General features: G+C 53.8%; 13 protein-coding genes across 13 annotated transcripts; 6 read left to right on the top strand and 7 right to left on the bottom strand.

The window, feature by feature from the left end:
- The first annotated feature begins 171 nt into the window (after window positions 1-171).
- On the top strand, window positions 172-871 carry DL89DRAFT_269892 (N6-adenine-specific DNA methyltransferase 1). Its single transcript, XM_040888470.1, has one exon. The coding sequence runs from the start codon at window positions 200-202 to the stop codon at window positions 848-850; it is 651 nt and encodes a 216-aa protein (XP_040740797.1). The 5' UTR covers window positions 172-199; the 3' UTR covers window positions 851-871.
- On the bottom strand, window positions 867-1,907 carry DL89DRAFT_226297 (Ribokinase; the record flags this gene model as incomplete). Its single annotated transcript, XM_040884800.1, has 2 exons — window positions 867-1,145; window positions 1,224-1,907. The coding sequence occupies 2 exons, from the start codon at window positions 1,905-1,907 to the stop codon at window positions 867-869; spliced, it is 963 nt and encodes a 320-aa protein (XP_040740796.1).
- A 91-nt stretch (window positions 1,908-1,998) lies between these two features.
- Window positions 1,999-5,889, bottom strand: DL89DRAFT_60644 (uncharacterized protein). Its single transcript, XM_040891863.1, has one exon. The coding sequence runs from the start codon at window positions 5,850-5,852 to the stop codon at window positions 2,091-2,093; it is 3,762 nt and encodes a 1,253-aa protein (XP_040740795.1). The 5' UTR covers window positions 5,853-5,889; the 3' UTR covers window positions 1,999-2,090.
- Window positions 5,890-7,240: 1,351 nt separating this feature from the next.
- DL89DRAFT_269891 (uncharacterized protein) lies at window positions 7,241-7,479 on the bottom strand (the record flags this gene model as incomplete). Its single annotated transcript, XM_040888469.1, has 2 exons — window positions 7,241-7,258; window positions 7,285-7,479. 2 exons carry the CDS (start codon window positions 7,477-7,479, stop codon window positions 7,241-7,243), a joined length of 213 nt encoding a protein of 70 aa, XP_040740794.1.
- A 3,130-nt stretch (window positions 7,480-10,609) lies between these two features.
- Window positions 10,610-11,300, bottom strand: DL89DRAFT_269879 (uncharacterized protein; the record flags this gene model as incomplete). The annotated part of the gene is made up of 1 exon (XM_040888468.1): window positions 10,610-11,300. A coding segment is annotated over exon 1 (279 nt), but the record flags the coding sequence as incomplete, so codon positions are not given.
- Window positions 11,301-12,876: 1,576 nt separating this feature from the next.
- DL89DRAFT_269878 (uncharacterized protein) lies at window positions 12,877-13,493 on the top strand (the record flags this gene model as incomplete). Its single annotated transcript, XM_040888467.1, has 2 exons — window positions 12,877-13,089; window positions 13,207-13,493. Coding segments are annotated over 2 exons (414 nt in total), but the record flags the coding sequence as incomplete, so codon positions are not given.
- DL89DRAFT_305509 (uncharacterized protein) lies at window positions 13,138-14,793 on the bottom strand (the record flags this gene model as incomplete). Its single annotated transcript, XM_040890892.1, has 2 exons — window positions 13,138-14,273; window positions 14,330-14,793. 2 exons carry the CDS (start codon window positions 14,791-14,793, stop codon window positions 13,595-13,597), a joined length of 1,143 nt encoding a protein of 380 aa, XP_040740791.1. The 3' UTR covers window positions 13,138-13,594.
- A 494-nt stretch (window positions 14,794-15,287) lies between these two features.
- On the bottom strand, window positions 15,288-16,616 carry DL89DRAFT_60623 (DnaJ-domain-containing protein). Its single transcript, XM_040891862.1, has 3 exons — window positions 16,533-16,616; window positions 15,650-16,366; window positions 15,288-15,520 (listed from the first exon to the last, which is right to left on the bottom strand). The coding sequence occupies exons 2-3, from the start codon at window positions 16,347-16,349 to the stop codon at window positions 15,357-15,359; spliced, it is 864 nt and encodes a 287-aa protein (XP_040740790.1). The 5' UTR covers window positions 16,350-16,366; window positions 16,533-16,616; the 3' UTR covers window positions 15,288-15,356.
- Window positions 16,617-18,302: 1,686 nt separating this feature from the next.
- On the top strand, window positions 18,303-20,010 carry DL89DRAFT_269877 (uncharacterized protein). Its single transcript, XM_040888466.1, has one exon. It carries the CDS (start codon window positions 18,402-18,404, stop codon window positions 19,791-19,793), a length of 1,392 nt encoding a protein of 463 aa, XP_040740789.1. The 5' UTR covers window positions 18,303-18,401; the 3' UTR covers window positions 19,794-20,010.
- On the top strand, window positions 19,747-20,628 carry DL89DRAFT_269876 (uncharacterized protein). Its single transcript, XM_040888465.1, has one exon. It carries the CDS (start codon window positions 19,907-19,909, stop codon window positions 20,222-20,224), a length of 318 nt encoding a protein of 105 aa, XP_040740788.1. The 5' UTR covers window positions 19,747-19,906; the 3' UTR covers window positions 20,225-20,628.
- A 1,045-nt stretch (window positions 20,629-21,673) lies between these two features.
- Window positions 21,674-23,224, top strand: DL89DRAFT_60542 (uncharacterized protein). Its single transcript, XM_040891861.1, has 2 exons — window positions 21,674-21,891; window positions 21,973-23,224. The coding sequence occupies exons 1-2, from the start codon at window positions 21,771-21,773 to the stop codon at window positions 23,175-23,177; spliced, it is 1,326 nt and encodes a 441-aa protein (XP_040740787.1). The 5' UTR covers window positions 21,674-21,770; the 3' UTR covers window positions 23,178-23,224.
- A 60-nt stretch (window positions 23,225-23,284) lies between these two features.
- On the bottom strand, window positions 23,285-24,225 carry DL89DRAFT_286047 (NAD(P)-binding protein; the record flags this gene model as incomplete). The annotated part of the gene is made up of 1 exon (XM_040889844.1): window positions 23,285-24,225. Exon 1 carries the CDS (start codon window positions 24,194-24,196, stop codon window positions 23,285-23,287), a length of 912 nt encoding a protein of 303 aa, XP_040740786.1. The 5' UTR covers window positions 24,197-24,225.
- Window positions 24,226-24,641: 416 nt separating this feature from the next.
- DL89DRAFT_295189 (uncharacterized protein) lies at window positions 24,642-27,640 on the top strand (the record flags this gene model as incomplete). Its single annotated transcript, XM_040890611.1, has 6 exons — window positions 24,642-25,262; window positions 25,297-25,883; window positions 25,967-26,083; window positions 26,121-26,681; window positions 26,722-27,325; window positions 27,404-27,640. 6 exons carry the CDS (start codon window positions 24,642-24,644, stop codon window positions 27,638-27,640), a joined length of 2,727 nt encoding a protein of 908 aa, XP_040740785.1.
- Window positions 27,641-27,909: the final 269 nt, after the last annotated feature.

Here is a 27,909-nt window from a genome sequence, read left to right as displayed (position 1 = left end):
CGGAAGGAACACTCCACCTTGGATCTTCAAACGGCAGAACACCAGTCTCTGCGCTGCAGCAGTATTTTGGACTGTTCGAAAATATTTCTCAGTACCCACAAAAATCCATTTCACATAAACTTTCCTTGGGGCTGCCCAGCAAACGCTGGCGAGCCGAGCACCAAAAATACGCCTTTTTCCAATAACCGATTCTTTCCAAATGGGCCTGCCAACACCAAACACGTCGCACCTCAGCAACGCCGCGTACTCGAGCGTCTACGAGCCTGCCGAAGACACATATCTGCTCCTTGATGCACTGGAGCAAGACCGCACCGAGCTCCAAGCACTGCGCCCCCTGATCTGCGTCGAAATCGGCTCTGGCTCCGGCTGCGTGTCGGCGTTTCTGGGCCAGGTACTGGACCCGCAGACATCGCTGATTCTGTCCACCGATATCAACCCAGCGGCCACCCAGGCGACGCGCGAAACAGCCCAGCGCAACCTGTCGCAGTCTGCGCTGGAGCAGTGCCAGACACGGTTTGTCGGCGGAATGCAGGACAGCTTGGCGGGCAAAATCGACATTCTTCTGTTCAATCCGCCGTACGTGGTGACGCCCAGCGAGGAAATCGACTGCACAGACGATGCGTCGGCGTGGGCCGGCGGCATATGCGGGCGCGAGGTGCTGGACCGGCTACTGCCGGAGATCGGGCGGCTGATGGCGCCCAAGGGCCGGTTCTACCTGGTGGTGATCGAGCAAAACAAGCCCGAGGAGATCATTGACATTCTGGCCAAGGACGGGCTGCAGGGCGAGTGCGTGTTGTCGCGGCGCGCAGGCCGAGAGCATCTGTCGATATTGAGGTTTATCAAGCTATAAGAAAAAATATACGTGATTACAGCTGCTTGGATTTCATGAACTGGTCGACATCGGCGCGCACCGGGATCGAGGGCACAGCGCCCTTCTTGGTGACTGACAGCCCGCTTGCAAACGTGGCCACAGTCATGGCCTGCTGCACAATGGCCGGGGTCAGCGACGCCTTCGACCCGATGCTCTCCGGCGACACACCCTGCTGGCGCGCCAGCTCGGCCACAAAGTAGCCCACCCACGTGTCGCCGGCTGCAGTGGTATCGGCGACCTTGTCCTTGGGAATCGGTGCGCATGGCACGGAGAGCTCGACAATATCCATGGCTTCCGGCGGCGTGCTGGTGCCAACCGGGATGGCATGGGCGTTGGCTGTAGGCCGGCGCACCAGGCCAATGCAGCCGGAGCTGCCGAGCGTGACGACGACGACGCGGGTATTGAATTTCTCGATGATCCTGCGCGCCATCCTCGGGTAGTCCTCGTCGACGGCCTCGCCAATCAGCCTGGTCATGGTGGTCAGCTCGGTCTCGTTGACCACCAGCACGTCGACCAGCTCAACCGGGCACTCAAGGACGTCGTTGGTCATGGGCGCCGGGTTCCACAGCACCTGCATGCCGCGGCTGCTGGCCTGGCGAATCGCACCTGCCACTGCCGACGTCTCGTTTGGCAGAACCAGCCAGTCGCCCTTGCCGAACTGCGCGTACGCAATGCGTGCGTCCTCCTCGGTCAGCTCCATGTTGGCACCCGGGAACAGGAAAATGCAGTTCTCGCCGTGCTTGTCCACCTGGATGATGGCACGGCCGGTGGCCGAGTTCGTGACCTGGATCAGCCCCGTATGGGCGCCCGAGTCCCTGATCAGGTCGCGCACCCAGAGTCCGTCCTTCCCGATCCTGCCGGTCACGTAGACGTCGCCGCCAGCACGTGCTGCTGCGACGCTGGCATTGGCTCCCTTGCCGCCAGCGTTCTCCTGGCGGTGCGTTGCAGAGATGGTTTCGCCCGGCTTGACAATGTGCGGGACGCTGTAGACCTCGTCGATGTTGATGGAAGCAAAGCTGACGATTCTGGGCTGCATTATGTTACTAGTACAAAGTGGTGAAAAAGACGTGTCTTGTAAGGAAGAGGCGGTGACGATGCCGAGCAGGAATGGGCAGGAGGTAGGCAGGCCCAGGCTTTTATAGCAGAAGAAAAAAGACGCACGAGTAATGGGCACCCTGATCCGATCCAGAAGCACCGGGCTAAAAGAGGGCTGGCAGAGTCACTCCTGCGTGTACCGGACAACATCGCCGCTGACGCTCAGGGCGGCATAGGCGTGGCTCCGCTCGTCTCTGACAAACTGCACCGACTCGACGCACAGGGCGACCAGCGCCATGCCGCCTCTTGCGGCAACATGCGCGCGGACCACAGCCTGCACCTCGGCGACAAAGCTGACCACAAAGGCGCCCATGCCGACGGGACCCTTGCTCTGGCTGTCAATGTACGACTCTTGCACGAAATGAAGGGAAATCCGGCCAACATGTGCGGTGATTGTCCGCCTCGGCAGGTATGACAGTGTGGTCAGCGCTATGGGTGTACGACCATCGGCCATCTCGATATGGTCGGAGCGCAGGGATGGCGTGAACATGCGGCTGCCCCCCGGCGACATCGGGTGAGGCATCAGATCAGAAGACACTACACGGAGTGTCTGTCGCTCCAGCTCCACATTCACCGCCTGGCTCATCACATGCGACGCGTCGTGCGAGAGGTGTGCGTTGATGGAATACCGCGGCAGAACCACGTCGCACTGGCCAACGATGGTCGCCGATAGCACCACCTGCACATCATGTGGCTCGTCGTCCATCACCTGCACGTTGTAGTCGATGCCCACTATGGCGCACAGCTCAAAGTACACCAGCGTCATGTACAGGTCCGTGTAGATGTTGCTGAACAGCTCCGCCAGCTGCCGGTTCGGGTGCTTGCTGTACGGATCCACCGTTGCGCGCTTGACCATTACAATCGTCTGGATCTGGTCCGGGTCCATGTCGCGTAGTCTATGCATGGCCATGCTAGTCGACGAGTCGGTGCTTGATGTCGAGTCAGTGTCGGTGGACCCCGACGACGACGACGACGACGACGACGACGACGACGATGACGAGAGATCAATGTCCTCCAGCAGGCACTGCCCGTCGTCCACAAGCTCCGGGATGACAAAGTGCCGGAACACCGGCGGTCTCTCGACATTGCACACGAGGACCGACGGCGGCAGCGGCACGTCTAAAAGAGCCGCCATCAGGTCCTCGTCTGCATCATCGTCAATCTGCACCGCAACGCGAGCTCGAATATTGCGTCGCCGCCTCCGCTCCGCCCTGCTCGACTTGCCTGACGAGTCATCCCGGTCCGAGTCCGAGTCAGCGCTCAAATCGCTATGTCCTGCTGGCCCGGCATTGCCTGGCTGCCGACCATCGCCGCTATCCTCGCCGTCGCTCGAACCCGAATGCTTGGCTCCACTAGTCCGTCTGCGTCTGCGCCGGGCACGCGATACAGCAAAGTCGCCCCGTTTCAGCTGCATGCCTGCAAGTGGCTGGCTGTTCTCTCGCTGCTGCTGCTCGCGCAGCCGGAGCATTGCCCGCCGCTTCTTGCGGAACGCCCGGTCCAGCCTGCGTCGATTAGCATTGGACAGCTGCATGATCCGGTCCTGGATCCGGATAAAGGATCTATCCTCCTCATCCAGCACATCGATGTTGCGCTTAATGTGCAGCGGGCCAGGCGTCGGCAGCCCAGTGACGTAGACGGCAGTGCCCGTGGCAACAGCAATAATCATATCCTCGCCGATCGAGAACTGGTATTTGAGCCCAAAGATTGCATTCATGCCATGCACGCTCAGCTTGTACAGGAGCTGCCGGTGCAGGTCGTAGTGGATGAACGGCAGAGCGTCGCTGATGTGCGCTGCGTAGGCTTCGCCACTAAGCTTGGCCTCGCCATTGGCTGCCTGCCGCTTGCCGAACCCGAACCACCGCCGCTCGCCCTCGCGCTGCTCGCCATCGGGAATGTCGGGCCGGGCCGGGTTGTTGGCTCCGCCTGCTTTGGACCCAGGCCTGCATATATGCGCTTCGATCAGACATGACTCGCCGTCAATCACGTCGAGCTCAACGGGAATGTCGGTGGTCGACAGGATGATCTCGGGCACCGCCTTTTTCTGGCAGAACCCGCAGCGGAAGAACCGCATCGGGTATGGCAGCTGCAACCGGTCGTGTGAGGCATGGCACATGCGGCACCCCAGCGGCTTCAAATGCTGATGCTGCTGTTGGTTCTGCTGGGCCTGGTGCGTGTCTAGCGGCGTCATTGGCTGCGTCTGCTTGCCGGTATTGTTGTGCATTGACAGTGGGTGCTCCAGGATATGGTCGTCCGAGTGCTCTGGCAGCTGGTGCATAATCTGGTCTGGGATAGCAGGCAGCTCGGCGTTGAGCTCAAGCACTGCTGCCGTGCCATACGCAATAAGCACGATGATCTCGTCGCGGATCGTGACCTGCTCGTTGTATCCGATAATGTGCGAGCACCCGATAGCCAGCGCATGGTGCTTGATCTCGGCCCGCAGGTCGTCGAACCACAGCTCACGCGTACGGCTCTGGTCGTTCTCCAGCAGCTTGATCGATGTGGCCGATACCAGGCCGCCGAGCCGATGGATCATGCCTGGCGGAAACGCCTTGAAGGTCAGGATCTCACATGCCGCAGCCTTCTTTTGGTTTCGCGCATTGTCGGCGCTCTGCAATGAGCTGGTCGACAGACTGCTGCCGGTCGATTTGGTGCCAATTGACGATGTCTCTGAACCGCGATCAGACTCGCTATCCGACGACCCGCCGGTTCGCTCACTGGGCCGCCTGTCGCGCTGTCCGCCCTGGCTATCCATCAGCGAAAGAGGCGGCGGCGGCGGCCCAATCGTCACCGCATGCGGCAATGGCGCCTGAGTTGGCGACGGCATATCGCCCATGGCGCCGGCAGTCGGGGTTGTGCGGTGCTTCCCGTGGCTCGACCCGACCCTGACGGCCGTGCCCACCACCCGCCCAGTGATTGTGTGTTCCTCGATCTCAAAGTCAAACGACTGCTTGTACCCGATAATCGCATTGGCCCCCAGCTCCTGCGCCTTGCGGCCCATGCGGCGGCGGAGCAAGCCGGCCAGCTTATGCAGCACCCTGACACGCGCCTCGTTTGTGGCGCGTGGCGTGCGGAAATTGTCGGTCCAGTGGTACTCGGGGTCGATCTGCGTGGCAATGCTGCTGATAAACCCCAGCGTCTCGATCTTGATCGCCTGCGGGAGCGAGGGCGTCGGCGACGAGAACACCTGGATTCCGGCCGACGAGTTGTTGAACGGATTGACGTCGCCAAAGTACTGCAGGATTATCTGGAACTGTAGCTCGCCGCGGATCCCCACCACCGTGTCGTAGATGGGAAACCACCCGCCCAGTGTCCGTGTATACGTTGTCGGCACACCCGTCGTCTCGCCAATAAAGCTCTCGTGCGACGACTGCACCGCATTACGACCAGCCTCCGAGCGGTCGTCATGACTGTGTCCGCTATTTACCTGCTCACCATCACCTGCATCTGGCGTAGCTGGCAGTCGCTCGCCGTGCCGGCCAACCTCGATGCCACTACTGCTGCTGCTGCTGCTGCTGCTGCACAAGCTATGGCTACTCTCGTCATCACTACTGCTACGGCTGCCAGCAAAGTCTTCGATTTTGAACTCATCGGTCAGCAACGAGTTCAGGTCGATGTACACCGAGCCGATCAGGTCGTTGGCTGTAATACTGTCGTAGTCTAGTAGCCGCAGCTCCAGCGGCTCGTTCTGCAAGTATGCGTCGTCGTTTACTTCGAGCCGGAAGTCCTCATTCCACACCGGGTCGAGCGTCTTGCGCGCGATCGAGGTGCGTAGCGGGTACTGGTTTGCAAACCGAATCTCCACGTATGCGTCGGCCTTTGACGACTGCCGGTCCATGACTGGCAGTGACCGCGCACGAATAATCTTTATCTTCAGGAGGCAGGGCATTAGAATTAAAAAAAGGGGGGGGGTGAGTATAGCAAGGACTGCGTATGGCGTTGTTTTGTTGTTTGCCTGCAGGTCTTGCGCCCGGTGTACCACCATCACTGCCGAGCAGTTCTTTTTGGGACTCGTCTTTTGTTCTCCCAATCCCCCCGCATCTATTCCGGACGACGATCGCTGGCCAACTACGCATGTTGGTCTAGATCCCTGGATATGGAAGGGTGTGCCAATTGTGCCGCCCTCATCTCCGGCGTCTATGCCACCTCTGGCGTCACCTAGTTGCCATTATCGCCAGGCGTGTTTTGGTATAGTACCAGGCCGGCAAAGAAATCTGGATGTTAAAACCAACTAGCGTCGGTGGGTTTCATGATCTCCTCCACACCTTGCAAACCTCATTCCCTACCTATAGCCATGGGCCAAGTGACTTCGAGCACCACCATTGTAGTAATAATTGTGTGTTTGTCGCTGGGAATTCCACTGTGTATCATGCTCTCGGTGTGTTTCTCGCGCTTTACTCGGGCACCGGGTCGCAGCAAGCTGAGGATCTCAGCCAGTACATACACAACTGAACCCACTCGGCCATCTCTCGCTGACACACAAGGCCCTCTGCATGATCAGTTGGCTGAAGCTGATCTTGGTGATGAAGAGGCTAGTTTACCTCCTCCATACACCGGTCGATCTAACCAGCCGCCGCCATATATTGACTCTCTGTCCCCGCCAACTTCACCACAAGTAGCTGCAACCAGATAGATAGTCACTTTGTACAAATCCTTGTAGATTGCTCATTCTTATGTGAAGAGCCTCGTTGGTAAATATATATCTAACCCGGAAAGCGTATATAGTATTGGAGGCAACATTGGCTTCTATATTGTTTTACTTGTACTAATTTTTTTGCCAAAGCACGACTGTGGGCTTTTTTGTGCCTTGGATACGACATACTTGGATAGACAGCCTCCTGCAGCTCTCTTTGGAATACCTTTGCTCTCCAAGCACCTTTCCACGTCATATATTTAACGTGTGAAACATGCTATATGAAAGAAGAAAGGAGGAATTGTCAGGTGAAAAGGGCGGGTGCCCATCTAAGTAGTGGCACTAATTGCCTGGAATAGTATGAATGGCCATTGTGGCCTAGGGGTCTTGATCCATGGGTTCGTGAAATCATGCAGATTTGGAACCACAGGCTTATTTCTCGATCTTTTTACCCGCAGTAGACATTATTGCAGCACGCAGCATATAGCACAAAACATAGAACGCATTTTTCGTCAAGAGTACAAGTGATTGAGTGATTCTTGATATATCTATTCCATTAAGCCAGTATGTATATCAGTGCAAAATGGTTCAGTTAGCTTTATTGAACTATCTATTTTGCCTCAATCTTGCAGTCAGAAAAGAATTCACTGCGGTCTGAAGCACTGAACACTCCAAGAACACCCTCTACGCTTGGTTTGGTAGGGTTCGATATAACATTGTATCTGTCGTCATCATCTCCCTCGACAACTTCACTAAGCGCATCGAGCTGCTCTTTGGTAACATCATCGCTACCACCAATAGAAAGGATTCGATCCTCAATATTACTAAGGTTGCCGTTCCAAGCGTTTTTGACGCATTCGTACTGAATGTTGGTCAGCTGCATCGGCTTGGAGAGAACAGAGCTGGAGAGATACTGAGTCTTGGATCCGTGGTCATAACAGATAGAATTTATAAGAATCTGACTCAGTAGCTTCCAGCACATCCATGTTACCAAGCCCCCGTAGGTAGCATGGATGTTTGATATACTGGGAAGTTATAATATTGTTCATATCTTGCGAGTGCTGTGGCTTTGTTTATAAAAAGCTGTTAGCAACACTTGCGGTATATATACGCCACCAGCAGTTGAGAATACTATTTATTCGTTAGTGGGTTGGTTATTCTATGTGGCGTAGTACTGTTGGATACCTGGCGGCGTCTAGCATGGCTATACCATGTAAGTTGATCAAACGGACACCAATGAGAGCCGCATGTGGTGTTGTTGGTAATAGACGTAAAATAGTCCACTGTTAGAGTGTAAACAAAGACAGACTAGTATACGATACCTGTCTAAGGAATGTAGTTAGATGTGGAATGGTTGGCAACATTGCATTTGTTTTGTTGATGGTACATTGAGATTGAGGTTATGAAAAGGAAAAAGCCAAGTAGTTACCGGTACATATTACTCTACGCATTGTCAAGGCCATTAGGCTAGCCATTCCCTTTATTATACAGCCAGTGACGCCTGGCATGTCGATGCCATGTCAGTCGGCAAAGCAGCCGATAACGAGAGTATTTCTAGCAGTGAGTCAGTGGAGATGTCAAACGGAGATGTGTAATCACACCGATCGCAGCTTATTGTACCTCTGACACTTGGCCTATGTGGCTATCTTTATCTTTATCTTTATCTTTATCTTTATCTTTATCTTTATCTTTACCTATATATAAGATTTTATAGTCTAAAATGTGTCCGACCGTCCGCTAGAAATTATTTAATTGGTTAAAAAAAACCTTTAAGCTTCAAAGCGAGTTTGAGTGACTTGCTCTGTAAACACTTTTTGATCTTGTGCGGCATCTGACCTCATCGGTGAAACCAGGGTGTCAAGTTGTTATTGTAGTGGTCATAGGTCTCCACTAGAAATCTCCATTGGTTCAGCGCAAGAGCTGCTCTCATTGTCGGTCGGCCTGATAACTTCCATGGCGTCATCATGGTGGTCATCACCAGCTGCGCAACACTCTTAGGATACTTATTTATGAGCACCTATTGAATAAGACCATATATCTCTTCTGGTGGTTATGCAATATTTGTGGGTTTATTTTACAAATTAATTTGTCTTATGAACATGCGTAAGCAGTAGTATTTGGGCCACAATGGCCCTAGTCTGTATAGACTTATTCAAGGGACTGTATCAGTGCTAAGGGCCCCAAGAACCATGCAAGCCAGATAATCTTTAATAAAAAGTTCTTAATGCTATGCATACGTAATAAAGCAAAACTGAACAGCATCATCTCTCTTCTTGCCTATTGAACTTCTCAAATGAATATTACCCGCAGCACTGCTGTCATAAAGACATCACTTGGTGGTATTGGCTTCCGTGATTCAATGTTGCCCCGCCTAGAGCAATTTGTACACAGCGTCAATATCATCAAAGAGCATGCATACATGCTTGCACAATGGATATTACTCCATCAACTGGCTGATGATGATACCTTTGACCCTGCAACATTTGTAAAAAAGGGGATTCTTTCGCTCAATTTATTTATTTACTTATCACAACCTGAAGGCGAAGACTGTCATATCTGCCGAGGATTTCGTCAACCGGAAGGACAGGTCAGAACTGTCGAGCGCAGATTTCGGTGATGTAGTTAGATATCATATTTATGATTATCTATTGCATAATGGCGATATCGAGCTGCATGGCATACGTGAAATGAATCAAGTAGCAACATACGTGGATACCGAGCTGATGACAGCATACAAGAGCAACATTGTGTTGCACTATGGCACTTGCCTACAGCGGATTCTGGCCAAATTAATTGATATTCGCAACTGCAAAAACACACTGCACAGTACAATGGACAATGTGTCCAAGGCTGAGTTCAATAATGCATGTCAAGTGTATATTTATACACCTGCACAGAAGCTCCACCAGGCAGTTGCCTCTAGGCACCCTGATATCAGTGTGCTCACCCCACCGATGCTTGCAATCTACAACAAGCTGGCACCAGTCCTTAATGCCTATGATGCCAAGTACAGATTCGCCAAAGACAGCCGATACTATGATGCCAAGGTAAATCCACTTAAGCATCTGCGTGCATACATTCGTCTATGCCAGCTTATCGAGAATGAGCAGCTTGGCAAGTCTCCCCCCAATGCTTGCCTCTGCGGACATCATGGATCCCAGGCCATGTGCGCTTAGACAAGCAAATAATCAAGCAGGTGTTTGTTTCGAAAACACATGAGGAGGTTACCAAGATCAACGCAGCAAAGAGGGCAGCAACAGAGGCAAGGAAAGCAGCAGAAAAGGGCGAAGAATTGGCCAAGGAGGCTGCACGCGAAGCAGCGAAGATGCTATCGGATGAAACAGAGGCCACTGCAGCAACTGCAGCAGTAGCGGCTGATTCACTTGCTGCTGCATCGGCTGCAGCAGCAGTCATTCCGGCATGTTCCCAACCCGCAGCCCTACCAGAGATCGAAGAACCCAACTGTGAAGTGCCATGGCCTTCTCCGCTGTACAAGCGAGTCATGTAAGCGGGCCATGGCACAATACAGGCGAGTTTATTCGTCTCGGCTCTTGAACCGCGATCTCGCAGCAGTTCCAAACTTCAGACTCATTTTCCAGTCACTCTGTGATTCAGGCAGTATTCCTGAACGGTTCCGTCGTTTTACGGCCATTGTTGCCGATGCTTCTGGCACTACCCCTGCAACAAAGAGGTCGCGCAAGAGGCGTGCAGCAGCAGGCGATTCTGCTGCTAGCAGCAGCGAGCCAGCGCTGAAGCGCCTGCGCTGAGCAGACCACCAAGGTGGGGGATGTCCATGATCGCCACTGTACCAACAACCATCCGACACGTTCAAATGATCGGTTCGCCGTGATGCTCTTATCGACGTGTCAACTCATGCTGACTAGCAGCCGAGCTCGCATCGCGGGCAGAGCAATTCTAGTAAAACAATACATTAACTAGTGCCAAATATCAGAAATTCGCGCATTATCTACCGATATTAGTTTCTTCAGACACTCTGTTAGCTTTTCGACTTTGATAGCAGGAGCGGGATGATTGTAGCTGCCTTTGTATATACTATTGATATCCCATTTCTTGCTGTACGCATACGAAAAGTCGATTAACTTGGCCACATCTCTGTTAACCATGATGGTTTGCAATCCCAAGTCGCCACGAACCATCCTCTGATCGTGAAGTACCTTGGGCGTTTCAAAACATCAGCCTTTCCCTGAATCCGATACACTCTCCAGTGTGGAAAGCATCTTTCTATCAAGGTATTCTGAGACCAAGCCATTCGCTACGATGCTGAGGTACTCCTGTATGCATGGGTGCTGAGGGAGGAAGTTCAATCCTATCGTCGATTCAACGGTGAGAGCCGTCGCCTTGTCCTCGCTGCAAGCATATTCCAAAAAGACATCCCTCCCCTGGTATTCGGCCTTGAAGGCCAGAATTCCTGGAAGACAACGCAGAAGCCTCTTGTTTTTCAAACCATCTTCTTTGATGTGCTGCGGGTTGATATTATTGAAACCGATATTGACCCGTTGTGGAATGTAGTTTATGTCCTCCAACAGTCGTATCGGCCGGTGGAACGTGTATTCACCACTAAAATATCTGAGGTAAATAGTGATCGCGAAGCACATATTCAGAGCCACAACCCAGCTGCCAGAATCAGCCAACCTGTCTTTCGCCTCGATAATCATTTTCATGGTGTTAGTCGTGGAAGTGTACGTCCAGTAGTAAATACAATGTTACCAAGTGCTGAGTAAATTGTCAAACAGACAATGAAAAAGAATATGTACTGTCAAATAGCTAATAGAGGCTTGAAGGCGAGGAGCCAGTTCTCTGAGGAGAGTTCAGGAGTCGGCGACTGTCACAGGCATGTGTGTTAATCCGAGAAATAGAGTTCGAAAGATTGGCATTCAACTATGAATGAATCCTCGCCATGAGCCTGGGATCTCAGTTTATGAATGATTCCACTGCCAAGAGCTTGGCTAAGATTACGCTAATGCTCTGCTCAGCCAGATTCGGCCCGGCTAGCTTCACAGGTCCTTGTGGGGGCTGCAGTAATACGCATATACTTTCATCATGTCAAAAATGCAGCTAAATCAACAATTTTATGTCCTAGGGAGCTGCACATTGCCATACAAATGTGTGGCTGTGCTCTGAAGAGGTGGAAGGGTAATGCTGCTTTCATGGCAAGGCTCGTATGCTTGGCAACCTGGGCTTGGGATGGCTGACTCCTGTCGAAGGGCATGTGTAGAAAACTGATTTGGAAGGCACGGCCTACCTTGTCAAGGGAAGTCATGACATGGTAAAATCCAAACGAACGTCTATAGCCTAATTTCTGTAATCCAGCAGGTGGCATCTTAATTGGGATTTTGCGTCAGACACAGCACCAGTGGGGTGGCAATGTACAAGGCTAGGAGGAGCATCTGCAACAATCACCAGCTGCTGCGCTCATGCGCTGTCCACGCACTCTGCACCTGTCAAAAAGCGGGGAGTAGTATTGTCGTCTTGTTGGCTGGAGAAACAGAAACGCCAGCACCGCATCTTTGACAGCTGACCAAAGATGCTGGCGCTCAGCTGGCCGCAGAAAAAATGCTGATTTCCTCAGAACCAGCAGTCAACTGTACATTTCCTTGCTAGAGCAGCAGTTTTGGCGCCGGAAAGTGCCATGCATCACACGCCCAGCCCCCAAAAACGGATGCAGCAACCAGGTAGCATTCAGCTGTCCTGAAGACGAAAGAAAGGGCGACGGAGATTGCGCGCTGCAAGCACCCATGGGTCACAGTGCATGCTGCATGATGATTTTGTGTGGGTTGTGCGGCCAGCGATTCCCACCCAATCGTCCATGGACGGGCATGAGGGCAGACAGCATGCCTGACAAGAGCCTGTGGCAGAGGGTACATTTGGGTTTGTCATGACATGGCTACGTCATGTGGATTCTCCGGGGAGACACGTCAACCCTATTATGCCTCGACTGGCCATTTTCCTCACTTTGCCAGCATTCACCAAACGCCGATGCAGTAAGCTGGTCATGTGTTTTTTCGTGTGGATTTGCCATTACTTTGCTGGGCAAACTAGATTGTTGACAACCTTGCGTGTGCAGAAACCCCCCGTGCTGGCCAGCTCTATAAGAGCAGGAGAGGCAACCAGCACAATTTTTTTGGGTGCCTTGAAATACCACTCCGCTTTTTTCTCTCAAACACCATATCTTTTTCTTCTACCCACTAGTCGAAAACCTACTGATCCCAAGCCTACCATGTCTTCATACCAGAACGCCAGAAATGCCCAGGCCTACAGCCACGGGTACGGCCCGCCCGCCGATGCACACAACAAGGGCGAGTCAGCCACGTACGACAATGTGGCAACAGCCGAGCAGCATACTGCTGCTGGCGAGTACACCGGCGAGTACGCCGACGAGGATGGCGACCGCGGATTCACCGATTTTTTCCGCAAGAGGCCCGACCCCCACCTGACAGCCCAGTACGGCGAGCACTACATACCCGAGTACGATGTAAGTGGTGAAAAAAATTGACAACCCCTGTTGATGCACATGACATCTATATCCGCATATGTGCATGACATAGTGATCAGGTAATCCTACATACCCCTGTCCAATTACTGCGAGTAGAACAAGAAGATTGCCATCGCAGGTGTTGCGGCCCTAGCATTGCTGGTGGGCGCAAACAAGCTCCACAAGAAGCACCAGTCGAAGAAGGAGCACCGCAGAAAGCGCCAGGAGCCCGACCAGGCGCATAACTACTACCGCCAGACGACCGAAGGTGAGGGTGTTGGCAACGCCTCATACGACACGACTACCACAAAGTACTGAGCACAACATTGCTGGTATCGTTGATGTATCCATGTATTAGCCGTATCCAAAATTAATCCCCTCTGCGGCCCTGCTGCTGGGCCAGCCGACGGCTGGCACACGTGTTTCCATTTCGTTTTTAGCTATACTCGTTTTGTTTTTCAACTTGTGCCGAATAATTAGGTATGAAAAAGATATGAAATGATGATTAGTGCACGATTTCGTCCCAGTTGCGGCCCTTGACAGCCTGCAGATCATCGGCGGTGGGCACAGCGCCGGTAGTGAAGTAGCCGTCGGCAATCTTGGCCTCGATCTCGACCTTGGCGTCGCCAGGCATGCGGTCCTCCGGGATGGACACGCGCTCGACAATCTCGATGCCGGAGCCAACGATGGCGTTATACTTCATGTTGGACATGGAGATGAAGCGGTCGATGCGCGTCACGCCCAGCCACTGCAGAATATCGGGCATCAGCGCCTGGAAGCGCATATCCTTGACGCCAGCAACAAACTCAGTGCGCTTAAAGTAATTGGCAGCTGTGTCGCCGCCCTCCTGGCGCTTGCGGGCATTATACACAAGATACTTTGTGACTTCGCCCAGCGCACGGCCCTCCTTGCGGAAATACACGACGACGCCGACGCCGCCGTTCTGTGCCTCGCGCGCACACTCCTCGATGGCGTAGATCAGATACGGCTTGCAGGTGCAGATGTCGGAGCCGAACACGTCTGAGCCATTGCACTCGTCGTGGACGCGCATAGTCAGGCGCTTCGCCGGGTCGGTGATGTGCTCGGGGTTGCCGAAGATATACACGGTCAGGCCGCCGATGGGCGGCAGGAACACTTTGAGGTCCGGCCGCGTGATCAGCTCCGGGATACATGCCACCGGTGTCCTCGAACAGCGCCCGGCGCAGTGTGGCCTCGGAGATGCCGAAGCGCTCGGCGACACCGGGCAGGAACCACACGGGCTCGACAGGCTACCTTGACGACCTTGAGCTCGCCATTCTCGGTCACCACGTCGCCGTCGCGCTGCAAAATGCCCTTGCCGATGGCCTCGTCAATCTCGGCTAGCTTCATATGCGCTTTGGTTACAGCAATGGTCGGGCGCACATCGATGCCCTGCTGCAGCTGCTCGCTGAAATGCTCGACGACTGCGTGGCCCCAGGGATCCATTGACACGATCTTGCCGGGGGCTGTCCACGTGGCCTGCGGGGTGATATTGTACGCCGGCTCGGTCAGCGACAAGTCCGGCAGGTGGTTTGGCTTCAGGTCTCCAATGGCCACCGCCAGCGCGTGGTAGATGCAGTATGAGCCTCCGCCAGCGCCAATTGCGTTGCGCTTGCCAAAGGAGTCCGGGTGCCGGGAGGCCACGATGGGCCCGCGCTCTTGCGGTGTCTTGGCACCCCACGTCATGGGCAGCGGGTCGATGCCCAGCTGCGACGGATACGTGGTCAGCACCACGCGGCTGCTGTAGAGGGGCTCGGTCTGCTCGCCGTGCTCGTGCTCGCAGGGGCAGTCGTCCTTGTTCTGGTGGGTCAGAGGTTGTCATTGAGGAAGGCTTGGTAGTAATGGTTTGACTAGATGTAGTAGAAAAGAAGAAGAAGAAGAGGAGAGGATACGCGGACAGATCTAGTTGCCAGACCAGCCCCTTTTATATGCAGTGGTCGCGTGAGCTCAGGGGAGACAGTGCAGTGGCAGCTTATTGCACTCTACTGCATGCAAAACCACGCACAGCCGCACCAACTACAAAGGGCTGCCAAGGAAATGCTCCGCTATCCGTGCAAGGTATGCATTGTGTGCTTGACGGTTCCCACGTCATGCCCGCGCCGCAGATATAACTGTACCATTCGTAGTAGTTTCTCGCTAGAGACGAAAAATGTGTGCGCAGGTGCTTCTAATTGTTTGTTGAAACCAGCATGCTCACGTGGCCACATGATACAAAGCAAGTCCGCAAATCCCTCGGTCACCTATCAAGCTCAATCTGCGCCCGCTCGGCATTGAGCCGCTCGACGTACGTCTTGTGGAACTGCGAGCTGGACCCCAGCGTCGAGCACAGCAGCATCTCCTTCTCGAACTCGCCCGTCAGCTTGCTGTGGTGCCCTGTGTTGCGGAACATGTCCACCAGGCGCTTGGTCTTGGCCTGCATCTCTGCGTGTGTCGCGCGGGTCGCCCCCAGCAGCTCGCGCGCCAATGCCAATGTGCTGACGTCGTCTTGCGGCATGAACTGCGGGCCGATCTGGTTCAGCGCTATGAAAAAGCACACCATCGCCTGCTGCAGGAATCTGCGCAATCTCGAACCCCGTCCGCTGCCGCACCACAAACTGCATGGCACCAATGAACACCGGCGTCGTCTTGCCCGTCATTATCAGCAGCTCCAGCACCGCAAATGCCCCGATCGCCAGGTACCGCCAGTATATGCCATTGACGCCGAACCGGAATACCTGCAGGATGACGTTTCCGAAAACAAACGCTCCGTATACGCCCAGCCGCCTAGGCACTGCTGCAAGCAGGTAGTCGTTGGCCGATTTGCACGTCTGGCACGCCAGCGCACTGGCGCCCGCCCGGTCATACACAAACTGGAGCGTGGGTGTCGACAGCACCCTGTATGCCTCCTGGACCTGAATAAACTCCATCTCGTTGCCAGTGTTCTTGTCCGGGTGCAATGCCAGCGAGAGGTTGCGGAAATTGCGTTTCAGCTGCGCACTCGAAACCCCCGATGGCGATACTCCTAGCAGCTGGTAGTAATTCGTACCTAGGCTCTTCTCTGTGCTATACAGGGTGTAGAAAAGGTAGAGCATGATAACAACTGCATACGAGAGTCGCCGGTGCAGATTGTACGCTGCTGAATGTGCTGCTGGAACTTTGCCTGGCGCCACCCGTGCGAGAACCCAGTGTGCTCCTTGCAGCACGCAGTCTGACGCGAACTTTGGGAGAAATAGCCAGCCTACCACGCCGAACAGGTCGCCCATTGTCTATAAGTTTCAAGCTAAGGGAAATAAAAAGGGAAATGCGCAAATGAATTTGTGAGAGCAGCACCCTCTTTGTGGAAAGCGCTATTCACTGGTCAAAGACCGGCTTGCAGGAGAGCCTAACAAAATCCCAAACAAATCAACCGATCAGCGAGGATGGACATTCATGACATACACACATACTTTGCCAGTTGCTGCTGTAGCAGGACAGATCCCTGGTAAATACCCAGCCACCACTGCACAATCATAAAGACTGCACGACAATTAGTACCCACACACGTAAATTTTAGAAACCCACACTGATGTCTTAGATTCCCCAGGCTATCTACTGATTGTATCATCCTGGACACATTGCTATCGCTGTCTCCAGCTGTACGCATGATACACCTCTTTTGATCGCACAGCTCGCGGGCAATGACAATCAAATATGCAAGTGCATGCACCAAGGGCGATGGCCGTAGATAACGGACCGGGTGGGTTCAGCACTTTATTCTACTCTACCTCAATCGTGAATTGTTGTATTGAACAGGTGACCAGTGTTCACGAACGCAACTGCAAAAGGATTGCCTGGCCACTTACAAGCAACAGTGGTCACTTGTGTGTGTTGGTATGTTGCTAGCCTGATGGGAAAGCGGAAACCTTGCTGGTATATCCAGAAACCCCACCCACCAACCACAGGCGGCAACCACGCCCCATCCATATGCACACCGGAAGTAGACGTGCGTAAATTGCTGTCCTTACAATGTCCAACATACGGCACTGTGGAATAGAAAACAAGCCCACTGTCTCAAAATGGCCAGCTCCGACTTACATGCAAGTGGATAACATCAGCCATAGCCGCGGACCCATCTTCACGCTGCCACAACGCCTCTCTGTCTGACAAGGAAAAACCTTCAGGATGTGCCTGTACAGTCAGCCCCTCCTACCTACTCTGTGCTTAAAAATGCAATATGTGCGACGTAGGTACTTCATGGCGAGTAGTTGCACATATACTTCAACATACCCTTGCCATAAAAAGAGGCATATTCATGGCGCTTGGGTGAGAGAGACATAAGCCAAGTTGCGCACTGTCTCTCCTGACGTCTTTGCACAGGTGCAGCAAGGATTTTCATTGGAGAACGGCAACTTGGCTGAGCTGGACAGCAAGGAAACCAGGGTGCTGGCGAACGAGCCTTTGGGCAAAGTCAGCTGGAAAAATGGACTTGGGGTTTATTAATTTCTCTGCGATTTGCACAAAACAGAGCAAGCGGGGCAACCTCCGACAGCGGTTGTCGCGCTGGCAGGAGGGACAACACACATGCATGCACCTGCCTGCCACCCCGAGTTGGTGAGGGCAAAACTGACGGGGTTTCCTGTCCATTCCTGGCTCTTGCGGCAGCATGCTGCCAATGTGACCAGACCGCAATTGTGCAATTGCCGTTGCTAAACACCCGCTCCCTTTGAGCCTGGAATATCAAAACTATTTCCTCACCTGATGCTGTTCTGGCATGGCGATGGCGCTCAAAAACAGCGAGAGATCCACTAGATTTTCAGGGTATAAAAAGTCGCCTCTCTTCCCTCGCACTCCCCTGTCGCGGAAATAAATGGTTTCCTCCGTCTTCTCCTTTTCCTCCTCAGCCTGCTTCACCGCATAGCGCCTTTTTAATTTACTTGGCCTTTCTTCCAACCTGTAAACACAACACAACACAACACAACACAACACAACACAACACAACCTTATTTATTTAGCCTCTATTTCGCTCTACTTTTAACTCACGCTTTTCCTCTCTTATTTTTCTCACAATGGCTCCCCCAGGGCCGCTGTCATTTGTCCCGGACGACATCCTCTTTGAGATATTCAAGTGGGTGTGTCCGACTACGCGTCCTGAAGCAGAGAACTGCTTTGGCCTCACGGCTGTTCTGTTGCTCGCTCACGTATGCCGCAGATGGCGACATGTTATCAGCAGTCCATTCGTCAAATACGTCTGCGTCGAGCGCGTGCTTATTGGGGACTGCACGAAGGATGGGAGACATGGGTACGCATGGCGGTCAAATATTGAGATGCTCATCGGGATGGGCAAGACGGAGGATGTCACTGACTTTGTCATCAAGCTGGATGACGGGTGTATGTGCAAACCCCAGATGACAGAGATCCTGAATATGTTTTATGGCTACCACTTCAGATGGGCAAACATCCGTTCCCTTGTATTCGTTGGTACCGGTTTTGCGTCGTTTGGAAACGATCCCACCTACAACCCGCAGATGGATCCCGAGGCACAAATGGCATACTTTCAGTTCATCGCGCTTTTCCCGAACATCAGGTCTATCGCATATGCTGAGGATGGAATTAATACGGTATGCCCTGGTCTGGCTGTCAGATTCACGAAGCTATATCCGCTGTACTACTGGCTCTTTCATTACTATCGTACGCAGCTCACGGCCGTCCAAGGCCTGCACCCGCTACCACCAAAGGCCTTATCCAGTGTTGCATATGAGACTACGGATCTGACACTGAATTCATGGTATCTGGGTCACTTCATTGACAGCCCTTCATTTGATGCCTCGGTTCTTCGCAAAATGACGATCTACGATATCATAGATGGTATCAACTGGGGTTGGTTTAGATCCAGGAACGGCAGCGAAGTTGTGTTTTCCAGCTTAGAGAAGCTTAGCTTGCGTTGCGCCGAACAGCCACATCTAGAAACCAAAGTCGACCCAACCGGCGGGTTCGTATTGCGCTTTCCGAAGCTGCTTTCTTTGACTGTTGGAGGCTCAATCCCTGTCTTCGGTGACATTTATCGTCTCTTTCATCAATCTCCAATTGAGATCCTGAAGATGGGTGAGGACCTGAACGACCTTCGGTATATTGATGCGCGGATCGTTTCAAGGATTAAAGCGTTCTTTCTTGTCGGACGACCATACTCAGATATGCCCGCTTTTATCCAACGTGAAGCTATCACCCGCTTCTACAATATGCTGAACATGGTGCAGCATGTGTCCTTGTTTGCTAACCCATTCCCGTTGACTGGCGTTGATCAGATGTTCCGTCTCAAGTGCCTGAATATCGACCTGGGTGCGGATGAATTCCCTTATCTACACAGAGCCATTCAGCAATTGCCAAGACTTGGGGTGCTGGATATCGTGTTCAAGAGGCACTGGAGTGCCGGAAAGTATCCTTACACACTTTTACCTGATGAAAACATGCCTGCAATCGAGGACGCAGTGCCTAGCACATACAGGTACGGAACCAATGTTATCGATGTCTCCGACCTGCCCCCGATCAGCACCTCGCTCTACTATGTCAGTATTGCACACAGCGGTCCAGAGATGTTCCATCGTGCCTGTATTCTCATTCGCAGCTTGCCCAACCTGACGAGGGTTGCTGTCCACGAGAGTAATGCGCTTGGCATTCTCGAATTCAATCGCATAAGGGGCAGAGGTGTCAAAACCGAGGTGTATGGCTAGGAGTCTTGGCCTTCTTTAAGATGTACCATATGTATCTATCATATTTATTCCAATCGCATATCTCTTCAAACAACTTTTTACGTATTGACCTTTATGACACGACACATGACATAATGCCCTCATGGACCTCTGTGGCTGTACTACAATACTCACTACACAAATGTGCTACCACGCCTCACCCATCCATTTTGATACAACTGAAATGCGCCGTAGATCCCGGGGCGCTGCAACTTGCATTAGCAAAATGGCCACGCATGACCATAGAAAGGCTCTCATCATTCTCTAGAGACAATGAAAATGGGAATTGTAGCGAGCCATTGTCGGATGTGCGTGAAATGGCGGCCTCTCTTATCACACGAAAAATGATTTACAGATTGCTAGAAGATTCACTATTCCTTTTCACATACGCTCTTCCTCCACTGAGTCGGTGACAACCTGCTAGGACTCAGTGATGCCTTTCATTTTGAAACAAACATGCCAAGTAGGACAAAGTCCACAGAGCTTCTTTCCGCGCATGAGCCACTTGCTCTTAGTCTTGGGGAACTATTTAAACATAGGGTCAAGAAACTTTGACAGCTCTCTACATTTCGTTCTCCGTCATCGTCAATAGATATAGCATAGAGCATGAATACAAAGCTTAGTTGTTGTTCACTCCTTTCAAGCAACGGCCATGATGATATCATCCCCGTAATGAATCCAGGGCTAGGCGACGCATTCGGCTATGCCCCAATGTAAAAGGATAGGAATTGAGTGCATTTTCTAACAACGGTACCATCTGAGGTGGCCATTTCCTATTCACTTTGGTTGAGCACAGACTATAGCAATAAATGCTTTGAAGCAACTATAGAAGCCTTAGTGGCCTTAGAAATTGATGTCCACGTCTTAGCAGCATAGACGGGTGCGAGCATAGGGAGAGGATTGGAATTCTCTAGGGACAACATGTGAAAATATTGTGGCGGGTGAAATGCTGGAAATGCATAGAATAATTCTCGCTCTTGTCATACATAATGGAACAGCATGCTGCTAACAAAATAGGTTCACTTTGCCTCATCCACTCTTCTGCCACTGGATTGGTAGATTATTATTGGAACCCAGTGAGGCTTCTCATTTCAGAAACTCAATATATCTGGCAATTTTTGTGTACATAGAGCATGAACCAAATGGTCTTCACATGACTCATAACTCTACAGAGGCTATTTAAGCCCTGGTTCAAGAATGTAATACAGCTGAATGCATTACATTCCAATTCTGTATCTACACTATTTTATAGATGGGCTATTTAAACATGACTCAGTTCGGTTCGTTTATTTCCAAAAAAAGAAACGCTTTCATATGAACTCCTCCATGAATGAGAACCGTATAGCACTTTTCTAAATGTTAGATCCAAGAGTTACTGATATTAGTTTCATGCACTGCGAGGACCTGTACAGCCAACCACACCGAAGCGAACTGAATCAAACCAGTATGATCCCCATATTATGAGCCAGCCACTGCAACACAGCTTTGAAAACGGTGATTGGCAAGTGGACCAGTCATTATGATACCAATGACAATATAAATATCCTCTCTATATATCTGAGAAGCCTGGCAGCAATCGAATGGGCCCTCATCAATGCATTATCTCTTAAACTGTCCTTTCTCAAACTCACATGTGTTTTGTAGTGTGCATTGTAGAGTACGGTATTCGTTTTCTTATAGCGGACCTACTGACTCCAAACCTGTCAACATGCAGGCAAGCCGGCGGATATATCAGCTCGCGGCTCATCAGCTCGCACTGGGGTAGATCGGCTCGGCTCAAGATATTTTTTGTGGCCCTGGATCTGTGCTGAGGCTAAAAGGCAAGATAAACGGTGCCTGCACTTTGTCCAGCATTCGTTGCTTTTTTCAATTACCGCATTCTCTCTTTTAATAGCGTGTGTATTGTCAGAATCGCTCTCGCCAAGGGGCCTACGCAACAGTAAAAGGAACAAAAGCGAAATGTTTAGCGCGGCCCGCATTACACAGTCGGGGGCCCGAGTGGTACCCAAGCAGCTCCTGCAGGTGAGCGTTCGCCCAATTTCGACGACGCAGCAGGTGCTGGCCAGCCGGAAGACACCAGGTAAGCATAGCCCGCGGCATAGCAGAGCATGAATTTGGCACCAATGTTTGCAGCAGGAACTAAACGAGGATCTTTATCTAGCTGATCGCACTACATCGACGGCGTTCACAAAGCTTTCCATTGGATCAAAGAAGCTGCGCACCGGGACATCGACGGCGGTGAACATGGGCAGCCTGAATCCCGACTACTACACGGACAAGCCATCGCCGCAGACGGAGGTTTTGAGCAGCACGACGGCGAAGGAGTGGAACATCGGGCAGTTCCTTGAGATCTCGGGACATGTACTGCAGAGCCTGGGCAAGGACCAGTTCCCCGGGTACCTGGGCAAGGACTTCAAGCTGTTCGGCAAGCCGGCGCTGATGTACCGCGAATTCACACAGAAGCTCGTGGACCAGCTGGCAAAGAACGCCTCGGCGGCGCCAAAGACGGCGGCGGTGATTGACGGGCCCAATGGGGCAGGCAAGAGCGCCGAGCTGCTGAAGCTGGCGGCTGTGGCAGCCGAGGCCGGGCACATTGTGGTGTATGTCCCGGCGACGATTCCGTGGGTCAACTCGAGCCGGCCGTATGCGCCGGGCGCCGATGACTCGTTTGTGCAGCACGAGACGGCGATGGGGCTGCTGCGCTCGATCCAGGCGCTCAGCTCGGAGGCCCTGGCGAAGGTGCCGCTGGGCAAGGCAGTGACGCTGGGCAAGAAGTCGCTGGCGGCAGACAAGACGCTGTCGGACTTGGTTGAGTTTGGCATCCAGGCGCCGTCGCTGGCGCACGCAGCGCTGGAGCAGATGCTGGAGATCGCCGGGGCTCAAAAGGCGGTGCCGGTGGTGATTGCGCTTGACGAGGTCAACACGCTGTGGAGCAAGAGTGCGTATACGGACCAGGCGGACAAGATCCTGGCGGCCAACCGGCTGCGGCTGGTGCGTGCGTTCCTGCCGTATTTTGAGGGCACCAAGCAGCTTGCCAAGGGGTGGGTTGTGGGCGCCACGTCGTATATCGAGACCAAGTTCATGCCCAAGCAGCTGAGCCAGAAGCTCAGCCCGCCGCCGCAGATCGCGTTCAAGAACAAGGACGTCGAGAGCGACCCGGGGCTGTACCGGCCCGAGACCAAGGTGCCGTTCGATGTGGTCAAGCTCGACCGCATGACGGCCACCGAGGCCAAGGCGATGATGGACTTTTACCGCAGCGTGCGTATCGTGCAGACCCCTGTCACAGACGCGCTGGTGGCCAAGAAGTGGGTCCTGGCGAACGGAAATCCGCGCCAGATCTTTGGCAGCTGCACGGCGTTCTTCTAGATTCCTCGTCATCAAAAAACCTTATCTCAAAAGCCCAAAAAGACAATACACATTCATGGGAAGAATTGTCGTGTTTCGTATTCAACAAGAGAAATGGAGTAAGCCGTTTACTGCTGGTAGTTGAAGAGGCGCAGCAGGTTGCGCTGCAGCATCGACACCGTGACCTTGCCGACCGACGGCACATAGATCGACGACACCTCCTTGACCTCGGGCTCAAAGTTCCGTACACTGGCAAAGTTCACTGCCACGACGCCTGGCTTCAGCAGGCTGGTCGGCATCTTGTACCCCGCACTGGGCACGCCGGTGATGACCACATCGCACAGCGGGATCACGTCCTCAGGCTTGAAGTCAGTGGTGGTCGTGGTGTGGCTGTTGATCGATGCACTCGGATCGCGCTGGAAGATCAGGATATCGTTGATATCGATCGAGAAGACCTTGGCGCCATCGTTGGCCAGCAGCGCGGCCAGGGGCCGGCCCACGACCTCGCTGCGGTTCACCACGGCAATGGTCTTGCCGCGCAGATGGTCGCCGTAGGGCAGCGAGTGGTCGTAGACGCCAATGTGGTCGAGCACCTTGACCACAGCCAGCGGCGTGCACGGCAGGATGGCCTTGCGGGTCTGCTGGTCGTCCAGGAAGCGGTCGTTGCTGTACAGCTTGCCGTTGTAGACAACGTTCAGGCCCTCGACGTCCTTGGTCGGATCGACCAGGTCCTGCAGCTTCTGGTCCCGCTCGTCATTGTACACCGGGTAGTACACCAGGATGCCGCTCACCGACGGATCGGTGTTCGCAGCCGCGATCTCGGCCTCGAGCGATTCCCGCGGCACCTGGCGCAGCTCGAATTGAAGCCCGGCCTCGGCCAGGTGCTTGCTGGAGGACTGCGCGTACTTTGTCGCGTACGGGTCGTCGTTTGCCAGGAAGCCGACGAGCTTGGGCTTGACGCTGCGCTGGCTCACCTCTGTCTTGATCTCCTCGGTGAAGTTGGAGGCAACCTCGGCGGCAAGAACGACTTTGCAGGGCATTGTTAGTGGATCGCTGTGGGTGACTTGAAGACGCGAGTGCGGGGGAAACTTGTGGAAGAAGCAAGTAAACTGAAAAAGACTAGAGGGTAAAGCGGAGCAAAATCATCCCTTCTCTTCTTCCTTTCATTAAAAAGCAAAGGAGAGAAGCGTCGCCGGCAGGTGCGCACAAGCGATCGGGAGTCACAGAGTCAGCTTGCAACCCCATCGTCACAGGTGATAACGATCGTGACCAGCCCAAAAAAAAAACCTGCTCCCCCAACGGCTCCGCGAGCCGGGATCGAGCGGCTGACTAACTCGAAGTGCGAGCCGCCAGTAAACCTGTATGACGGCGATATGGTATTTTTTTTAACATGCCGGTTCCTGTGGACCCGACGCTTCTTTCTCCCCTTGACTTTAATGCATTTTTAATTCTGTTTCTGTACTAAAAAATTCACACATTCGAAAAATGGACTTGCAGAGAGTGGTCGACGCATACGTTATCGGCATTGGCGAGAGCCAGGACAACACGGAGCTGCTAAACAAACTGGTGACGCATATCTCGGCTGGCGACACATCGCTGTTGGAGCTGGTGCAGGCGCTCGGCGACCATCTTGCCAGCGACGAGGCAACCCGACGCAGCCGCGGCACGCACATTCTCTCGGACGTCCTAGGCGAGCTGCCGGCAGCAGCGGTGCCCGCGCGTGCGACGACAATGCTGACGCAGTTTTTCTGTGCGCGGCTGGGCGACGCAACCTGTGTGCCACAGACGCTGCGGGCGCTAATGGCCCTGCTCAGGCTGCCAGCATTTACGTCGCAGTACGCAATCGATGTGGTGTCGGCGCTGTTCAAGGAGGTGCACGTGCAGAGCTTCCAGCAGTCAACGCGCAGCACCGCGTACAGCCTGTTGCAGACGGTGGTGGACGGATACCCAAAGGCAGTGCAGAGCATTGGCGATGACTTTGTGCTTGGGTTTGCGCAGGCATTGGATGGCGAGAAGGACCCGCGGTCGTTGATGGTGGCGTTTGAGCTGGTGCCGCGGATCATCGAGCTGGTGGATATCGAAAAGTACGCCGAGGATCTGTTTGATGTGGTGTTCTGCTACTTCCCGATCACATTTCAAGAACCGCGACGGCGATCCGTCAGCCATTTCGCCTGAGGCTCTGAAGAGAGCGCTAAGGGCCTGCATTGCCGGGTCACCATATTTTGGCGAGTTGGCTGTCAAGCCACTGGTCAGCAAGACTACCGCAACGTCGGTCAGCGCCAAGATCGACGCCTACGAGACGCTGGCGGCTGGCGCGCGCGTCTACGAGCCCAGCGTGTTCCTGCCGCGCATGGAGGCTCTAGTGGACCAGATCCGCGAAGAGGTCTTCATGGCCGCCGACGAGGACGTGGTGCGAGCCGCACTGGGCACTCTCGAGGCCGTCTACGCCGTAATCTCGGTGCCACCAGCGTCTGCCAAGCCATGTGCCATGGAAGAGGACGCAACGCCGCTTGATTACATCCTGAAGGAAGCCAGCATCCAGCTGACCGCTGACGAGATCAAGAACCCTGAGGAGGTCGGCAGGATTCTGCGCGCTGCAGCCAAATCGTCCAGCTACAACTGTGCAATCGTGACTGACGCCATTTTGCCGGTCATCGCTGAGCGCCTCAGCAGCACCGAAGTGCTGACAGTGCGCCGCCAGCTGATCGACGTGCTCAACCACGTGCTGTCAGCCTAGTTGCGATCTGGGCCGCGCTGCCGACTGCCTCGATGCCAGCAAAAACGACCTTTTGGGCATCTACCGGCCCGAGTCCGCCTGTGCCGCTCGACAAGGAGTACAGTGTCCTGCATATGGTGCGTCTGAAGGGCATCACGCTGCTTGTGCTGCTGCCTGGCCTGCTCACCGACAACGAGGCTGCCGTGGCTTTGTTGACTATTACCTCAGCGGCCATCGAGCGCAGCGAGGACACCAAATGTCAACAAGGAGGCTACACATCTGCTGGTGCAGCTGTCGCTGGCCAGACATGAGCTGGTCAGTAAGGTCGTGTTGCCCAAGCTCATCGAGGCACTGACTGCTGACACTGTTGCTGCCAGCAAGGTCGCGCGTCTGTTGGACGTCTTGGGTGCCGTAGCCGTGGCCTCGCGCAGCCTGGTTGCCACTATTGTGACCAGCATCTGCGAGGTGCTAATCACGGGCCTGCAGCCGGCTTTCCGGGTCGCTGCAATGACGACTGTGCGCAAGATAATCGATGCCACGCTAGCCGCCAAGAGCGACCCTGAGCTAGTCACCCATCTGGCCGCAAGCGTTATGCAGCCGGTTGCCCAGTGGATGCTCCAGCTAGTGGGCCAGCAAGAGTCGGTGCCGCTGCCGCTAGTGGTAGAGTTTGCCAAATGCGAGGTCGCCCTGTTCAGCAACCTCGATGCTGCTGCCCAGGAAAAGACTGGGGAGTATTGGTTCGACACCTATCGCTCTGTGATTGTTGATGCGAGCAATGCCCAGGCCGAGGCAAAGTCGCTGCTGCCGCTGTTCTCGGCTGCGGTGTGCGCGCATCGCCCTGAGGCCAAGCTGGCGGTTCCTGATCGTGGCTGCCTTCCTGGGCGACCTCTCGCATGCTGCGCTGGCGACCGAGAACGCTATCCAGCGTGACGCATGCTTCGAGATTATATCTTCGGTGGTCAACAAGACCAAGGACGCCAAGGTGCGTGCTCAACTGGTCCAGACAGTGCTCGACAAGGCTGTGAGCGCCGACAGCCCCGCCGACCCATTGGTTCTTCTCCACCAGTGGATTGCACGCGCCTTGGTGACCTGCAACGACAGGCTCGGCTACGACAGCGTGCGCTGGCTCTTTGGTCTGATTGACGCCAAATCCGAGCTCTCCACGCAGGCCGCCGAGGGCTTTTCTGTGATCCTAGGCGACCACGACTGGTCGGTCACCAAGCCAACCCACGGTGTGTTCCGCCTGCTGTTCAAGCAGCGGTTCTATGCAACTGTGTTGCCCGAGATCACTGCGCGGTTCAACGCAGCCACCGACGATGTCACCAAGGCCGCCTTCCTTGTCGTCCTGACCAACGTCATTCGCCATATGCCCAAGAGCGTGCTAATGAACGGCATTGAGACTGTCGTGCCCTTGCTGCTTTCGGCCGTGCGTCCTGACCCGCGGCGAGCTGAAGTCTGCGAGCATCCGCACTGATCGCCATGGTTGTCATGGAGGCTCCCAGTGTACTGCACGATGAAATCACCGCCACAGTTGTGCCTCTGGATGCTGGATGCGCTGCAAAAGAGCGAGGCAAATACCGTGGATGTGCGGAGGGCTGCGCTGGAGACTCTGGCGCTTGTGCCGGAAAAGTACGATATCGGCGTGCTGCATTCGGTCAGACATACCATTCTGAAGGTGCTGACCAAGACCCGCGATGATCATAAGCGGCTGGTGCGCTTGGACGCTGTGCGCGGCTACAACAAGTGGCTGAACTTTGGCGACGTGTAAACGCTCAATACACAGGCAGACACTGAAAATTGCAGCATTGGATGTCCGCAACCATTATGACTATATCTTATTCGATGTTATCTGTGATACGTCTTGCTCTGAGTGGCAGCTCCAAATGCAATCTGCATGCCAGCATCCAATGGCTCTATGCCGCTGTTCACTCTCGGTCAATTTCGAATGTGCTCCGTCCCGGCCACTTTCTTGCTCGCACTTGTAGCTGGCACTCAGGATCGGCCTGCATATTAGGAAGGGGGTGCACACATACCCGA

This window comes from Linderina pennispora (assembly GCF_002104995.1).
Source record: "Linderina pennispora strain ATCC 12442 chromosome Unknown DL89scaffold_14, whole genome shotgun sequence".
NCBI lineage: Eukaryota > Fungi > Kickxellomycota > Kickxellomycetes > Kickxellales > Kickxellaceae > Linderina > Linderina pennispora.
This window is presented reverse-complemented; position numbering and strand designations above follow the sequence as displayed.

Coding starts and splice junctions, on each gene's coding strand:
- DL89DRAFT_269892 (XM_040888470.1), top strand. CDS start 200: ATGGGCCTGCCAACACCAAACACGTCGCACCTCAGCAACGCCGCGTAC.
- DL89DRAFT_60644 (XM_040891863.1), bottom strand. CDS start 5,852: ATGCCCTGCCTCCTGAAGATAAAGATTATTCGTGCGCGGTCACTGCCA.
- DL89DRAFT_60623 (XM_040891862.1), bottom strand. CDS start 16,349: ATGGGCGACCTGTTCGGCGTGGTAGGCTGGCTATTTCTCCCAAAGTTC. Junction 15,521..15,649: donor TGCGCAGATTCCTGCAGCAG/GCGATGGTGTGC, acceptor GCAGAGATGCAG/GCCAAGACCAAGCGCCTGGT.
- DL89DRAFT_269877 (XM_040888466.1), top strand. CDS start 18,402: ATGGGCAAGACGGAGGATGTCACTGACTTTGTCATCAAGCTGGATGAC.
- DL89DRAFT_269876 (XM_040888465.1), top strand. CDS start 19,907: ATGCCCTCATGGACCTCTGTGGCTGTACTACAATACTCACTACACAAA.
- DL89DRAFT_60542 (XM_040891861.1), top strand. CDS start 21,771: ATGTTTAGCGCGGCCCGCATTACACAGTCGGGGGCCCGAGTGGTACCC. Junction 21,892..21,972: donor GGCCAGCCGGAAGACACCAG/GTAAGCATAGCC, acceptor ATCTTTATCTAG/CTGATCGCACTACATCGACG.